At 35.9% G+C, this 16,539-nt stretch overlaps 1 protein-coding gene across 2 annotated transcripts; it reads left to right on the top strand.

The window, feature by feature from the left end:
• The first annotated feature begins 734 nt into the window (after window positions 1–734).
• Window positions 735–15,415, top strand: LOC122664783. 2 transcript variants are annotated; one of them, XM_043860758.1, is made up of 13 exons: window positions 735–893; window positions 1,786–1,834; window positions 2,189–2,457; window positions 2,550–2,624; window positions 2,961–3,019; window positions 3,130–3,265; window positions 5,455–5,551; window positions 5,673–5,739; window positions 7,249–7,347; window positions 8,782–8,871; window positions 11,875–12,029; window positions 13,513–13,614; window positions 14,963–15,415. In XM_043860758.1, exons 3-13 carry the CDS (start codon window positions 2,205–2,207, stop codon window positions 15,054–15,056), a joined length of 1,227 nt encoding a protein of 408 aa, XP_043716693.1. In that variant the 5' UTR covers window positions 735–893; window positions 1,786–1,834; window positions 2,189–2,204; the 3' UTR covers window positions 15,057–15,415. The 2 variants fall into 2 exon arrangements, with proteins under 2 accessions (XP_043716693.1, XP_043716692.1); XM_043860757.1 differs by having other exon boundaries at window positions 5,452–5,551.
• The last annotated feature ends 1,124 nt before the right edge of the window (window positions 15,416–16,539 follow it).

Raw genomic sequence — 16,539 nt, 5'->3', positions numbered from 1 at the left:
GTCCACAAAATTAATCCGCCAACGCAAGTATAGAACACCGAATATGGACAAAGGTAATGTTCTCCTACTCCTCGGTAGACGTTACCTCTTAAATCTATACCACTGGATTGTCGTCAGATCTTAAATATTCTACGGTGTATATAACAATTCGGATCCCTTTCACGTGATTGCGGTTGCAGGAATCATTGAAATGACTTATTTGCCCTCAAATGAAAATTTTTAATCGTTTAATTAAGTAGAAGACAAACGATTATATTAGTAATTTATTTTATTTTTTTTTTGGTAGAAGGATTATATTAGTATTTAAACTCCGGATTTGTGAAAACAAGAAGGGTAGTAGTAGTGGAAAGGCGAAAAAATTAATTAAACCCTAAATAAAACCCAAATCCTTTATTCCTCGCACGATCTTTCCTTTTCTGTGGACAGGTGAGCAGGCAAAGACGATTCTTCTTGTCTTGGGAACTTCAAATTCCTGAGAAGATCTCTCAAATCCAACCAAAAAAGGAAGAAAAACAGAAATCTTCCCTTTAAATAGCTCGATTTGGGCGCCATTTGAAGTTAATGCACACGACGTCGAAGCTTCCAAGTTCCAAGCTGTTCCAATACTCTCTCTCTCTCTCTTCAGAGCGAGCGAATTGGAATTCCTCTGCAAATCTCCATTTCTAGGGTTTCTGAACAAAGGAGAGGTGCTTAGATTTGAGTAGACATAACTCTATTGAGATTTCAGGCTTCGAATGTCATCTCCGTGAAGGAAAGTTGAAGGAGTTCTTAAATCTGCATTTTTTTTCTAGAGCTATTAGTGAGTTTTCAGTTCGGTATTGTAGACTGAACAACTTCACTCGGCGTTGACGGTGGATTTGATGGGAAGTTTTGGTCTTTGGGTCTTAGTGAAGGTACGACTTGGTTTACTGGCGGAATTTCGATATATCGGATCGTATTCTGTTTCTGAATTTTAGTACAAAATTGAGGTTTTGAGTAATGATGGAGGGTTCTTGTATCTGAATTTTGCAGAATTTTGCAGATTAGTCGGTTTTTGAGTTTACTGCTTTTACTACTAAGATTTATCAAAAAAGCTTTTGCTTAGGAATTTCTCTTTCGGATTTATGACGTTGGTGTCTTGAATTCTCAGTTTTCAGTTCGTTTGATCTATTGTGCTTGAGCTGAGCTGCGAAATTTTGTTGCTTTTTGATGTTCTGCTGTGAGCATTTTCTAAAAGTTGTCTCTTTTGTGACTGAGATTGACTGATCTTCACTTCTGATTGGATGAAAATTCGTCCGATCTGTACGATTCTGAAAAGCGCCTGCACTACTTGTACACATGTAGCTTTACTCTTCTTCTTCTTCTGTTGCTTCTTTTAGTTTGAACTCTCTTTTGGTGATCCTTCACTCGTATTCTTCTTTGAATTTTGGGACAATTTATCTTTTTATTCGGAATAGTATTCTTTCATAATAAGAGTAAATAAAGCGTCTGATCTGACGGGATATATCTTTTGCTTAAGCTACTTTTTGGGGTTCTTCTTTATGATTAAAACTTTCTTTACTCTTACGTTTCTCCTTTGAATTGTCGTGTTCTCTTTTTAGACGCTTGAGATTTTTGTATCTTGAAACTTGGGCAGTATGCAACGCACTTGTACCATTTGATCGTCAGAAAGCAACGAAACAATATTTTTGGGATGAAAATCAGATCGACAGAACTGGAAAAGATTCTCTCGTCACGCGTGGGCCGTGATTTGATTGTTTTTCAGTTTTGTTTTGCTTGTTCTGACTCGTGAAGTGTTTTGTGCAGAGATCAAAGAAGTTTTGACTATTAGGCTAATCTTCTGAAAAGGGTCAAGGTGAGGAAATGTTCTCTCATGCATTTGCTTCCTCTTTAGAGTCTTATAGTGAGGAAAGTTTCCTTGTAGAGAGTTCTAGAAATGGCCTCTGAAACGTTACTCGTGAGTAGGCTACTACCTGTTGGTTGGCAATTAATTAATCTACTTCTCTCGTGAGTATTGCCAACTTCCTTTGAATTTCAGGGGTTTGAAATCCAATTTTCCTTTTATTAGAAACTGTTCCAATCTATCCATAAATCGTGACAGCAGTTCATTTATCGCTATATTTTTGGTCATACTGCTTTCTTATATTGCCAATCTTGCATAGTCTCCTATTGTTCTGGAAAATCATATTTGCTTTGGCTGCTTTGGCAGAATCAAATCCCAGGACATGGGATGTCTATTATCGACGCCAAGAGATTCTGGTGGCCACCGAAGAAGGCCAGGAAATGTGGGGGACGTGGTCGTGTTTGTTCCTGGAATACGGATTCCTAAGCCTGTGGACTTTTTCCAGCCACTCAGTGATAGCTTGTCTAAGAGCTTAGTAGAGCGTCTCTCTGCTCTTAGAACTCGAGTGGTAGTCATGGCTAGCCAAGAAGCACCAGCAGCAACAAAACCAAGAAGGAAAACAGCTACACAACATGGTTAGATGTGCTATATTGGATTCCTTAGGCAATTCAGGGTATTGGTATCGGAGTAATATACTCATAAATACTGTGTAATTTTTGGGCTGCAGGAGGTTCAACATTGGCTGATCTTCAACAGGCTATTGAGGATTACTTGCCAGTGCTGTTAGGCCTAGTCAAAGATGGTAACCTTAAACTCAAAGTTCATACCTTGATAAGAAACTCTTATTACAATTTACAAGGGGAACTAATAAATTGCATACATACCATAGGATTACTTCCCATGACTGGGGATTGGCTAAAAAATAGGAAACCTGTAATTGACTGTTGATAATTGTTTCCCATAAACAGGACTGAAATTACAGGTTTCTATCCTTTTAGCCATTCTGCTCCAAAAACAGATACAATAGATTTTTTTTTTGAATTTTTTCTTTTTTATTAAAAAAAAAAATTGTTTGGATGTAGAGGGGTGGGTTATATACTTTATTTTTTCATGATGCTCTCTTGATTCTACTGTACAGGAAGCCAGTTACAAAACAAGGTACAATTTGTTTGGATTAATCAAGAAGATGAGGCAGAGGTAGAATCATTATAACAACCCATTCTTTGGAAATCCGTTCTTAAAATTCCTTTCTTCCAAACAGATGAGGACGGCTGTAACATTTCTGTTCTTTTCCCAACTTCTGACAGGAAACAGGCATTTCAAATGCCTGGTATGAGGTATTGTCAGTTTTACACTTGATGGCCATGCTATCCTTATCACAAGCCAACATTTTGCTGCTCCCTAAAGCTTCTGCTGATGGATATCAGCCAAAAGTATCAGAAGGTGGGCATTTACTGTCAGCCCTGGGCTTCTGCTGTTTAACTTTTGCTTTGCATAGTATATTGATATGAATGGAATGCCACAGTAACTTGTTTACTGTATATATTTGAACCTTGTAATGGATCTACAGTATCAGCTTTTTTTTTAATGGAAATCAAATCTATTACTTAATTGTATTGCATTAGTTACTTGTAAACATTTGACTGCACACTTGTTACTTATTACGCTAGAAACAAGGAAAACACGTGAAGCAGAATCTGCAACCCTCCGATCTCTGCTGTACAGGTCACATGGAATAGAATACTTTTTATCATGATGAATGACCATAGCTACATCTTTGCTACCTCTACCTAGGATGTAGTACATATACAAAGCACATATCAAGAGTAAATTATGGAGGAATACTTGCTTAAGGGAGAGATGTAGTAGGCCTAAATTGGCTATATTCAGTTTCTTACTAATTAATCTGTCACAGTTTCTTATTGATCCATTAAATGAGGGATGCAAACCAGTCTCAAGGGAGCACTATAGATTCAGAAGGGATCTCTGAAATAGATGGTGATTGATAGAGTAACCCTTGACCATAGTTTCCAGTATGAATACTGCGTCGAAGATGAAACTTGTGAGTGGTAGTTTAACATCGATTCTTCTGTTGAGGCCCAATTCTATTTTAATAGATTTCTCGAGATACCTTCTTACAAAGTTTTGTTATAGCATCAAAAACTGCCTCTGGTTTAGGTGGGCAGCCCAGCAAATAGACATCCACAGGAATTAGCTTACGACCCCCCTAACAGTACTATAAGAATAGGTACTGAACATCCCTCCCGTAATAGTATAGGCTCCCATAGCAATGACATATTTTGGTTCAGGCATTTGCTCATATAATCTCACTAAGGAAGGGGAAGATGATTTAGTTATCTCCTGTTTCAATTTTTTGAAGGATTTGTTGTTTTTTATTTTTCGGAAGGATTTATATCGTCATTTTTTTATTCTTGCCGTCTGTTTATCTTGTTCTTCTTTGCTTTTGGATTTTATACTCTATTTTTCGATAATTTAATGCTCCGAAAAAAAATAATTTTTTTCTTCTTGTTCTTTATTAAATATATTCTATTTTTATATTGGTTTGGTCATCCAAAGACAGGTGATTGAATAGGAAATTAGAATCAGAGCCATTTGATGAAATAAACAAGCGTTTCTGGAGTGCTGTTGGAATAGCATACCATTAAAATTGAAGGGTAAACAAGGAACTAAACATACATAGAATGTTGGGGAACCAAGAAATAATATGTACTTAGCTCAGGTACTGGTTGAGATGGAAAATTGGCAAGAATAGACCTGATAGATCAGAAATAAGAAACTTCAACAGAAAACTAGAAGTCACACTGATGGATGATAAGAAGAGGAAGAAGCCAAGGTTGTTCGATAAAGAGATAAGTGTGTTCATAATTTAGTGCTGCTAAAAATGAGTGGAGAAGCAGAACTGAGTCTTGTACTAAAGCCCAGATAGTTGGAATAATGCTCATCTGAGTTATGTTGAATTGATTTGTGTATGCTGGAGCTGAGGATGCAATTTAGTACATCAATCATGCAGGCTCTTGTTATATTGTTTTATGTCAGAACAGGATCACTATTAGTCTTGATCTGCAATATTGCAACCTTGTGTATATTATTGTTGGAATATATCCACAATCTCAAGATTCCACCTAAGTAGAGTGAAATCCCAAATTTTGTCTATTACCTGCATGCTTCAGTGCTTGTCATCATTTATCACTAACTCACCATAAGTATTTTCATGGTGTAGTTTACAATCCTTATCAAAGGATCCTGAAAAGAAGTTGTTTGTAAATCCAGTTACATTTTCATTTCAAATTTTATTTATTTTAGTTCTGTTGCGATTAGTATTTTAAACACTCAAATTATGTCTGTGAGTTTCAAGTTGGTTTAAATTGTGTTGTTGATGCTGTGGATTAAGCCTTATCATTATTGGTCTGTGATTATAAAGTTGACTTATTTTAGAGTATGTGCATTTAAATTATCTTTGTGTGCATGTGTGAGTGCGTGTGTGTGTGTGTAAGAGAGAGAGAGAGAGAGAGAGAGAGTAGCTATCCAATGCCCTTCATTATCTTTGTACTTAGTCTCTTCTCTTAAGTCTATTTACTTTTCAAATTATGGATTCCGTTCTTTTGTAGCAGAGAGTAGACGCACTTCTATTGATATTTTCTTGAAGGCAGCAGGATATTTGGACTGTGCTGTCCGATATGTTCTCCCTCAGTTTCCCCCTGAACTCAGGTTTGCGCATTTTTATATTATCTGTTTCCCATGGTTAGAAGCTGTAGTGCTTTTCCTGAACTGTTAAAATGCTTTTTTATTAATATTTTGTTGACTCTTTTATTGTTCTTGTTACCGTTAGGGGAGTTCTTCCAGTAGACCTATCAGAAGGTGTGCTGCGAACCCTTTGTGTGCAAGCTATAGGCCAGGTAGTAGCTTATTCTTTGGTTTCATAGTATTTTTTATTCTCTGCTATTTTGTGTTGGATTCTTTCTTTTTGGGGTACTTAAGGGAACTAATGATTTTTTTTACTCATGGAACTATTCCCGCCCCTATACATTATTGAGTGTACTTGAAAGCAGTCTCATCCAAATAATATTTTATGCTACATTAGGTGTTTGTTATGTAGTTTTTGAATGGGCTCTTTGCACAGATCACCTTATCATTTTAAGAAATCACATTCTATGTGTATAAAATGAAAAACTTTTTTAGTGGTATACAGAAATTTATAGATTTTTCCAATAGCACATGTTACAATGAGAGACAGTGAAAATCAACAATTGCTTGCAGAAGAGTAATTGTGATGTGGATGTTATAATAGTTCACTGGTATGTGGTTGTGTTTTGTTAAGCTCAGATCATAGATGCTGTGGGAATTGATAAGGTGAAGCATGCATGCTATGAAACATAGATATTAAATTTGAAGGCAGGAAAAAGTGCTGAATAGTTTCCACTATAATTCAGTTTGGTCAATTGGAAAAGGTATTAAAAAATTGTACAGATATCAAATATTAAATAAAAAAAATTAGGAAGCATGTGTGAATTGTATAGTCAAAGTAAGCACTTCTCTAATTTTTTTGTTAGAAAAATATGCCCCTGTTGTGTGTATCATCCAAAAATAAGTAACATATGCCAGTAACTTGTGAATGATACGTGAATTTAACTTTGTACAGATTACAGAAGCAGCGCTTTATGGTGCACAGTTCGTTAGACTGATGTCTTTTTTAATTTAACTGTATCATTGCAGTTGATGTATCTTACTTGTCACCAATTGCTGCTATCCTGTAGTTTTACCATATGTTGTGGTTTTCTTTCTTTCTTTTTGATGATTCTTCTTTGAGCTGGTTTTGAAAAAAATGGGTCTATGTTTGAATGCATTCACATCCAATTCTAGACCTTTGAAATTTGTTTTTGATCATTTCAATGTCCTAATCTCATATACTGATTTGACATGTGTTTTCTTGGTTGTGTAGCATTTAACTCCATATGCATGTGTACTTTCTTTCCTTCCACTTTAATTCTCTCTATAAATGCTATTTTTGCAATTGTATATTTACAGCAGAAAAAAGAAAAGGAAAATCAACTATTGATTCGTTGTTATTTCTTTATAATTAATGTACGCATTTTTCCGGTAGAGTACTTTTTTTTTTTTTTTCCCTCATTCAACTGATTTGTGAATTTTGATTGCTTCGGAGTTCTACATTTGATGATGTTAACAATTGATTTCCTTCTGCGGACTATCTATTCTGAAAATGTAGGTTAGCTATTCCTATGCTAAGTAATAGATCTAATATGAACCTTGAAGGCTGGTTTTTTTGAGCCATAATGCAGTTTTTTTTGCTTCTGTTATCAGGATAAATTGTTTTCTTTTTCTTGTGAAGATCAACAAAAACTAAAGTTCTGTTTTGCCTCCCCCCTTTTTCCTGTCATCTGTCACAGTGTGTAGATATTCAACTTGGGATGGCAATTGATAGTACCAAAGCCACACTAGCAGTGAAACGAAGACTTGCATGTGAGATGGTGAAGTATTGGGATCAGGTATCAACTCATGCTCCGCATCATGATATTTGATGAACCTGACAATTAAATATAGTGTTACATCCCTCAGAAATTTATACTCTATCCCACAATGACCGTGCTGTTTGAAAAAAATCCAAAGTTTAAGGGGGACAGTTATGACATTAAAAGTAGAATAACTTTTCAATTTTGTGCTCCTTCCACTACTTATTTGATATCTTTTGAATGAGTTGTAATCACTGCAAGGATAAATTGGTAAAGTTACTAAAAAGTAGTTACTAGTTGAAGTTGGACAAAAATTCTGAGACAAGCCAAAAACAGGAAGAACTGTCTTTGGGGAATGGAAGGAACATCATGATTGTCAAATATAGATTTCTTGGTTACTATGTATCTTATCCTGAAAGTGAATCATCAGCATCTGTTGTACTCTCATCAGTAGGCCCTGTGTATCAGTAAATGAAAAACTGGGTAAATGTTGATGTTGAATGATGTGGAATGTTTATGGAAAAGTTTAATGATACCCAGTGAGATAAGATTGAGTTCTTTAGCTTGTTGTGGGTATTTATATTCTCATTAATTGGTTGAGGCAATGGAATGTTCTTGGAAAATACTCAATAATAAATAGCATCAATTATTATAAACAATGATCTAAGAAGAAAGAGAGAAAACCTATAGGAGAAAAGAAGAGGAGAAGATTGAGAATTAGGAGAAAAGATTTAGATCTGGGGTTTAAGTTTGCAGGAGACACCGACTGTAGATCCAAAATATATTTTTTAATAGAACTTGAAGAACGAAGAATTTGAAATAGACCAGTTCATCTGTGGACTGGTGGGGTGGTCTCGATCTCTCGATAGTAGCATCTCCTTGTAGCTAAGTGTTGATCAGATGTAGTTTCATTTCTTCATTCTGATGATGGTGATATTCATCTGCATGAATCAGAATTAGTTTACCGAACTCGTAGTTTAGAAAGTCTGAGGTATGGTTGAAAAAGTCTGGGTTTGGCACATTGTTGATATTATTTAAGAGTCAATGGTGGTAAACTTGATAGTGAAACTAGTATGAAGTTTGGTTGGAAACTGCTTTACTCATTCACTTATGTAATAATGGTGGGTCTTGGAATTTAGTGTTTTTAGGAGCTATGAAAGAGTTACTACTCTTATGGAACTAACCAAATTAACCTTCTCCTTGCATAATTGAGCAACTTTTTGATCTTCTTGGATTTCTTTTGTTTATTATATTACTTTCCAAACTACAATCCCTTATTTAGTATCCGTGCTAAAAAAAAAAAGAAACTACAATCCATTTTGATCTTGTTCAAACCTGAACCCTGATCCACTGTCATCATTTATCCTAAGTGGCATCATAATGTTGCACTGTATAGTTGTAAACTGCTATGTAATTATTTACGCTAAATGAAAGCTTACTGCAATGCTCATTTTTACTATTTCCTTGTAGGCCCAAGCTAACATTTTGAACCTTTCATTGGCCAATGGATGGGGGGAAAAGCATAAACTTTTTGTCAAGTGGAAATACCTCGAAGCAAAGGTATGCTTTTAAAGTTTGTTCTAGTTATTCTCTCTCTCTCTCTCTCTCTCTCTCTCTCTCTCTTCATGCACTTTAATTATCTGTAGTGTTATTTAACATGTCATAGTCATGGTTTCTGGCTTATGTTATAGGGTATTGTTTGAGGCAAGAATTAGAGGTTTTGCGAATGCAGTGTGGTGTGATGATTATTTTCAAAGGGTGAATGCATTAGGCAAGGCACTTGGATCTCTAGAGGCATGGTTGCGAAGCCACATAAGCTTTGAGGCACTAGGCTTATGCCTGAACGCCCACTAAAATGTATATAAAATGATGACCATTGTGGAAACATCCAGAGCAGTGATAAAATAGAATAGGTATATAGCCTAAAACTATAAATAATCCAACCATCAACCATCTCATAAAAACATAATGCTAAAGACAGAAGAAAAGTTTTAATTTTTTTGTGTCTACAATGAAGACAGGTGATGTTCTAGGTATTGAGAGGAATGAAGATCATATATAAAAACCTACTTTGCAAATGGAGAAACTCTTATTATGAAATTCAAAATGGTTTTGAACACTTTGTTTGTTAAAACAAATCCAAAGATGCATACAATAATCTTAGTTCTGTAATATTTTCTAAATATTTTATTTCCTTGGTAGCCAGTCTATTTTCTTCTATCTTTCAAACTAGCTATTGCAATTTCTTATTATTTCCATGCATGTATTGTTTTACACCCTCCATTAAGTATTCTCTGCCTCTTTTGAGATTCTTTTTCCTTTTAAGTCTTTTTCTATATTCTTTGAGATCCTAAATCTTCTGCAGCTTTATATTTCAGCCTAATACCAACAAGGTTACATAGGTTATTAAACTTATCCACCATCAAAGTGGATACTCTTTGGCTCTCAGTTTGCACTATAGGCTCTAGAAGTTTTTAGAATATCTTACAGTAGAATGAGTGATGCGGTTCTAAATCACCAAAGGCTTAGAAATCGTAAATTCCTTCCAAAAAAAAACAGAATCGCAGGAGATAGGAACCAAAACCAGGTTTCAGGGAAAACGAATAACAGAAAATTAGGTCTGATCTGGCTACTAATCTGGTCCAGTGTTCAATTTAGGTAGGAGAATAATATATCAGAATGAGACAAATCCAATGTTTAGATTCCAAGTTACCGAGGATTCCTACTTGAGGTAAGAAAGCTCAAAACCAGAAATGGAGTGCAGATTTCAAAAAACGTTCAAAATAGCAGCAAATAGTAATCTGATTATTGAGATAATAGTTATAGGAAACCAGAGATAACAGGATGGTGTTCTGATACCAGAAGTAATCAATGACTAAAACTGAAGATTTAAGGAATCAGGGTAATAATAGGATTCCAAAGATTCAGCGTCAAAATCTGATTTTGGAAACAGATCTAGAATCAGCAATCGCAGTATATTTCAAAACTAAAAACTTGCAGTAGAAAACGGATTCAGAATGAGAATTTTAAAATCCTAGTTGCAGTAGGATTTGAAATATTGATTGAAAAGATTAGGTTTTGGAATCAGAATTGCAATTAGAATTAAACAACAGAACTTAAGATGCTAACTGAACTGTAACAACAGAATAATAAAGCAAAACAGAATCAGAAAACAGAATAGAAAGAACTTGAGATCAGCTAGATAAATCTGACCTGTATGATTGATAGATGAGAGAAAAGGGAAGAGAGGGTATGAATCAGAAATTCCACCTGATCCTTGGAGCTGGCATTCCACCAAACTCAAGCTTGGAACCCCACAAGGCTTCTATTGAATCACCATTGCAGAAGGGAGCTCTGAATCTCATAGAACCAAAGGTAAAAGCCAATTTTCATTCAGCAAATTTGTGTGCCTTAATGGCTGGTTTGGAGTTTCTAAACCAACTAGTAATTTAAGTAACTATTCATCGACCTTTAAAAGACTTGAAACAACTCCCAAACAGACTTAAAAACCTCCAACTGTGTTTGGAGTTTCTAAACCTACTAGGACTTGGCAAATTGAAAGGAAATCAATGCATAACAGGTCTGGACTTATCCTAATCCAACCTGAACTAGGACATTGAAACAGAACACTACTTAAATAGAACTCCATAGTAGTCTAGGAATAGGATTCCAATGAGACTAGGATTCCTAGAGAAACTAGGAATTCTGAAATTCCTGGAACCGTAATCTATTCTTGTTCTCCTGCCATTGCTACTGGTGCCTAGATACTGCATCAATGGGACTCTGAACATTTCAATGGGTGTATGGCTAGAGCATACAATGCACCTTTTGGTAATGTCACCTAAATAAATGGATCAAACATTTAGCTTCCCTCATTAACTCCTCATTCCTTTGGAATCGTAGATTGTCCAATCATCTGGCTGGTGACCTCATAAGGAAGCGGCAGATAGGCCTAGCATTCTCTTTGTAGTCCTTCAGATCTTGTAGGGACTTTTTGCTTTTCCCTTGTACTTCAGAACTTTTGTATCCCAGGGGCCTGAATTCATTAGGGATGCTTTGTACTTTGTCTAATAATTTGTACTCCTTAATAAACACTTCTTTACATAAAAAAAAAAAAAAAAAAAGGACAGAGCTTTCCTTCACCGTTCCATTCACCGAGATGGCTTCGGATGCACGCAGGGGTATCGAAGGGTATTTTGGGGAACATACTAAAACCTAGGAGGGTTTTGTGAACCCTAGGATGGTGGGAATCCATTCACCGGGTGGTGCAGGGAAACTTAGTCCAAAAAATAAAATAAAATACAATAAAGATCTATATGATGAACTTTAATAGGCTTTCCTTTTGCAATTTGGTCAATAGTATGTGAATTATTGGTTAGGAAGGCTTTATCTTCTTTTTGCACTGTATGGACTAATTTTAAGCAGTTGCCAAATCCCTGCCAGTTCTTCTGATCTTTTTTATTGCGTTAATTTATAAGCGGTTTTGTCAATAACAAACTCCATCATGCACTCCTATATCCTGTATTTGTGATGCATAAGGTTGTGGTTCTATTTATTTGTCAGGCTGCAGCATATTATTATCACGGCTTGATACTTGATGAGGGGAACACCGAAAAATCTCATGGGATGGCTGTGGCTGCTCTGCAAGCTGCAGAGGAGTTTCTCAGAGAAAGTAAGAAGGCCTGTGAAGCTTTCAACATGGCTCCTCCTCTATCAAGGTGATTATTGAGACCCCTCTTATGTGCATGATTGCATGTTTTTCTTAACCATTCATTTTGTCGGGTTTTGCTATATCATTTTCTTCCTTTGATAGAGAATGTTTTTGCCAAACGATTTGAACATATTTAAGAAAGAGAAGAACCAGTTAAAAAGAAATCTTGATCATGAAAAGCAGAACAGGATCAATGCAGCTGATCTGAAGCAGTAGGGATGAGGCTTACTTCAGTTAAGCTAGCTAATTCTTCAGACTCTGTTTAGGTGATTACTGCTTGGTGGTTAGGGGTCAATGTATTTTTAGCCCTTTTTAAAAGGAAGTATTCTTCCAAAGAATATCCTAGGGAGCATATATACTTTTACATTAAATATATGCTGCTTTCTATGACCATTGAGGGTAATGTAAACGTATGCCTTAAATAGCTCCCACCCCACCAACTCAATTCCAGACCGTAGCTATTGGAGTAATCTAAACTTAATCTAAATTATCTGAGATAGACAAAATATGATTAGTGCTATACCTTTTGGTCTGATTTTTATGCCATACTTCATTGTGAAGGTGGTTCACATATTCTTTGGTGCACATTGATGGCACAGTTGGTGACATGGGAGATAGTGAAATTTAGGTAATTGTTAAGAATAATCAAGTAAAATCTTATTTAGAGCTATTTATTTCAAACATTTAATTTAATTCACTTGGATGGTCTGGTAATTGTCTTCTCTTAATCATTTGTTTTAGTAGTTTAGATAATTTCAATAAGAATATCATTATGAGTACTATTCATTTTGAGACTAGGTTAGGTCTTGTCCTGGATGCATATCAGTTTGTCCTAAATGAATTGTTTGTTTTCCTTCTATAAGAGTATCTTATGGTTAAGTTCTGAACCTTGTCATTATGTAAACTTAAATGAGTATTTAGTTCAGAAAATTTTATTACCTTCTAGGTACTATAATAGTATGATCAATTAGCTTACTGTTATTGTGGTGCCAGGAATTCAAACTGAAACTTATCTCTGAAAGGTACAACCATGTTGTAGTTATCACAAAATAAGTATTCTCAACATAGTCCAAGAATCTGTATATCCAAGTAAATGTTTCATAATGAAAGACTCTTAATAAAATACTTTTCCAGATTGGGATGTTTGGGAAAATCTTTCTGGAATTATCAAAATCGGCTCCAAACAAGCTGAGATGAACAATAACCTTCCCAAACTAGTCCTTCCATAAGCTGATTTAGGGAGTCCAACAAAATTCCAAACTCTGAAACTTAAAGGTTAAGAAGTAAGCTAACCCTTAACCTTATAACCAACCAATAACAATTCAAATAGGTGCAAAAAAAAAATAATCAAAGTTACTGGCATAGGCAGATGTTTGAGTTAAACTGATCATGTTAAGAGACAAGAAATGCCTTGTAAATCATGGTGTTTGGATTCTTCGTTTCTAGTCATGCTATTTGCTTGGACTCTTCTAACAAGATTTGTGGTGCAGGAGTCCACCTCTTTGGGGAGCAATGAAGTATCTTTCCGAAAAGATTCCAAAGGATACTTCTAGCAAAGTGCGGATCAACCGGGACCTCTACAGCAATGAAAAGTAAGTGGGTTCTCTGGTCTTAATGTTTGTGTTCTTTTTTTTATTGTCAATGAAGATAACTTCCATAAATAGTATGAGAGTTCTTTGCATTTATTTTTATTGCATGGGGAGTATGATCTTTTAACCAGTCCTGAAAGAACAACATATAATAGTAACAGTAGATGGAAAACAGAAAACCTGTCTACTCTAGTCAGAACTCTGTCCATTGGGACAAATTCCTCAGTTTCTCATTCCCTATTGAATAGATGATTGCTCTCATATGTGCAGACCCTTGGACTGCACTTTTGCTTCTTTTACAATTTCTCTCTCCAAAGGCTGGTTCTTTTCTCTGCTTCCAAACTCTTTTCTCATGTGAAAGGATGCACCTTCCACAACTTTATTATCCTGAGGCCCAGACAATGATGAAAGCTGGTTTGCTGACCTATCTCACTAGGGTTGGCCAACATAATAAACCCAAATAGTTCATTTGAGTTAAAGGGAACAGCTGGATTCTCCTAGATTAACTAGCTGTCCCCTTTAAAAACCAAGATATGAATTTTTGTCGGATTGCCCATAATATACCCTTTTTAATCATTCTCATATTTATTGTATTTACTTGTCACAATTATTTCCCTTTATTACATGAACCTAATTAATAAAGGTAATAAAACTTAGAACAAAAGGAGTAGGTTGTTAGCTTGGGTCAGGTGAACAATTGCTTCCTGTAATATGGACACTATTTATTTTCTATGCAGAGAGGGGGGGGGGGGGGGAACAGTTTGTATCGGAGAGTAAAATGTCAAAAAGAAAATCCATTTCATCTTTGCGAAAACCTTGATCCCAATTACTAATAGTTAGATTGAAAAATATGCTAAAAAAAGAGCGTACCCGGCTCCCGCCACTGCGGAGGAGGGTCATTATGAACACAGCCTTACCCCTGCTTTCGCAGAGAGGCTGTTTCCAGATTCAAAAATATTCTCTGCCATAAAAATTAAAAACACACACACACACACCCTTGAAAAAACAAATTTTAGGGTTCTTATGGCTGCTTGCCTACCTACATGCTACAGGGTCACACGACCATTCCCCATCTGCACTTGTATATAATATATGCAAAATATATCCCTATACAAATTCATGCATGTAAAAGAACGTCCTTTAGTTTTCCCATATTTCAACTGGACAAATTTTTTTTCTTCCATTTTCTTAACTGAATATAAGTTAGACAAATATCAATCAAGTTTCGAAGTTGCTGTTAGACAAATATCAATCAAGTTTCGAAGTTGCTTTGCATTTACTTGTTGGAGACCAAAAAAAAAAGTACATGTACATGTATGTAGGGTGACTTATAGATTATTCTTGGTTGCAGGGTTATGGAGACGGCACCACCATTGCCAGATTTTGCTTTAGCACTAAAACCCGATGACTATCAGCTTCCTCCAGTGGACTCTTCGTGGAATTAGGAGGTCAAGTTTCAAATTGCTTTCGACCAGCTCAAGCTTGAGAGAATGTAAACAAGTTGTGAGATGCGAGAATTGTTGATGAGATTGATTGGTCATTCTCAAGCATGGGAGGAACCAAGGAGGTGGACAATTCTTCCATCCCCATGTGTGTACTAAAATCCTTGTCAGAGTTCATTCTTTCTATCGTTTTTCCTCTTCTCCTGCGTTTCTGCAAATAGCTTTATGTACAAGTTCCTTCTGTTGTGTAAAGAGTTAATTGGAAACTGGAAAGAAAGAAAAGGGAAAAAAAGGGGGGAACAAATAATAAACCAATTTTCGTTTCCAATTAAATAATAAAATTTTGTTCATAATTCTTAAGAGAACCGTAGGAAAAATTATAACCATACCAGAAAGGTAATCCATATAAAACAGGTTTAAGTAAAGGTCATGAATTGAAGTGAAGTGAGGCAAGGAAATGTTCACGAATTTGATTAAACTTAGTTTCATCAGTTGTCATGTGATAGGTATTAGGTATTAGTGGGCTCCTGTGGAGAGAAGATCTGCATAGGATAGTGGCTTTGCTTGTATTACGATATTAACAATGCAATTTTAGGGATAAAATTTGACCACTTGGATCCACTCCATGTCTTGCCACATCACATTGTAGCTCGAAACTTGAGAAATCCTGTAACTCTTGGTAGTCCGCCTTACATACACCTTCAATAGGAACCTTTCTTACATTCCCCTCTAAATATCAACTACTGTCACATGGTTATCGATAGGGCCTAAATTTTGTAGAGAAGTAGACCCTTAGGTACTCTACTCAAATGTCGAAGTTTCATTATTTATTGGAGTTTTTTATATAGCAAAATACATCCGTGAAAATCTTAGGACTATCGTAAACGTGCATGCATGGACATACATGAAATACATTTCAATAAAACAGAGTATTTGATTTAATTAAGCTTCGAAATTTGACATGATTAATCTAGACCATAACCTCTCTATACAATAGGCAAGATAGTCACATCATTTGTACATGTGGAAGGGTGTCTAAAAAAACTTCCTAGTAGCTTTTTGGGAAGTAGTTTTTTGCACGGGAGTGTGGCTTACATCAGCACTCCCTTGTATCTATCTCTCTTCCTTAAAACAAGGGGGTAAATGTGTCTTTTCACATGGGGAAGAGAGAGATAGACTCATGGGAGTGCTGGCGTAAGCCACACTCCCGGACAGAGAACGTTTTCCCTAACTTTTTTTAACATTCGCAAACATGGGAGTGCTGGCGTAGGCCACACTCCCGGACAGAGAACTTTTTCCCTAGTTTTTTTTAACATTCGCAAGCAAAACCGAAATTTTTCAATAAGTTTTAACAGAACAATCGAAATTTGAGGAATTTGCCGCTTTGCAAAACTCATTTTAGAATTGCTTCCCAAAGATGCTCAGATCAGGAGACCATGGAGGATACCCTACCGCCAAGTTGGAAAGCTTCAGAGCTAATTAACAA

The sequence above is a fragment of the Telopea speciosissima genome, chromosome 6 (assembly GCF_018873765.1).
Source record: "Telopea speciosissima isolate NSW1024214 ecotype Mountain lineage chromosome 6, Tspe_v1, whole genome shotgun sequence".
NCBI classification, from domain to species: Eukaryota; Viridiplantae; Streptophyta; class Magnoliopsida; order Proteales; family Proteaceae; genus Telopea; species Telopea speciosissima.
This window is presented reverse-complemented; position numbering and strand designations above follow the sequence as displayed.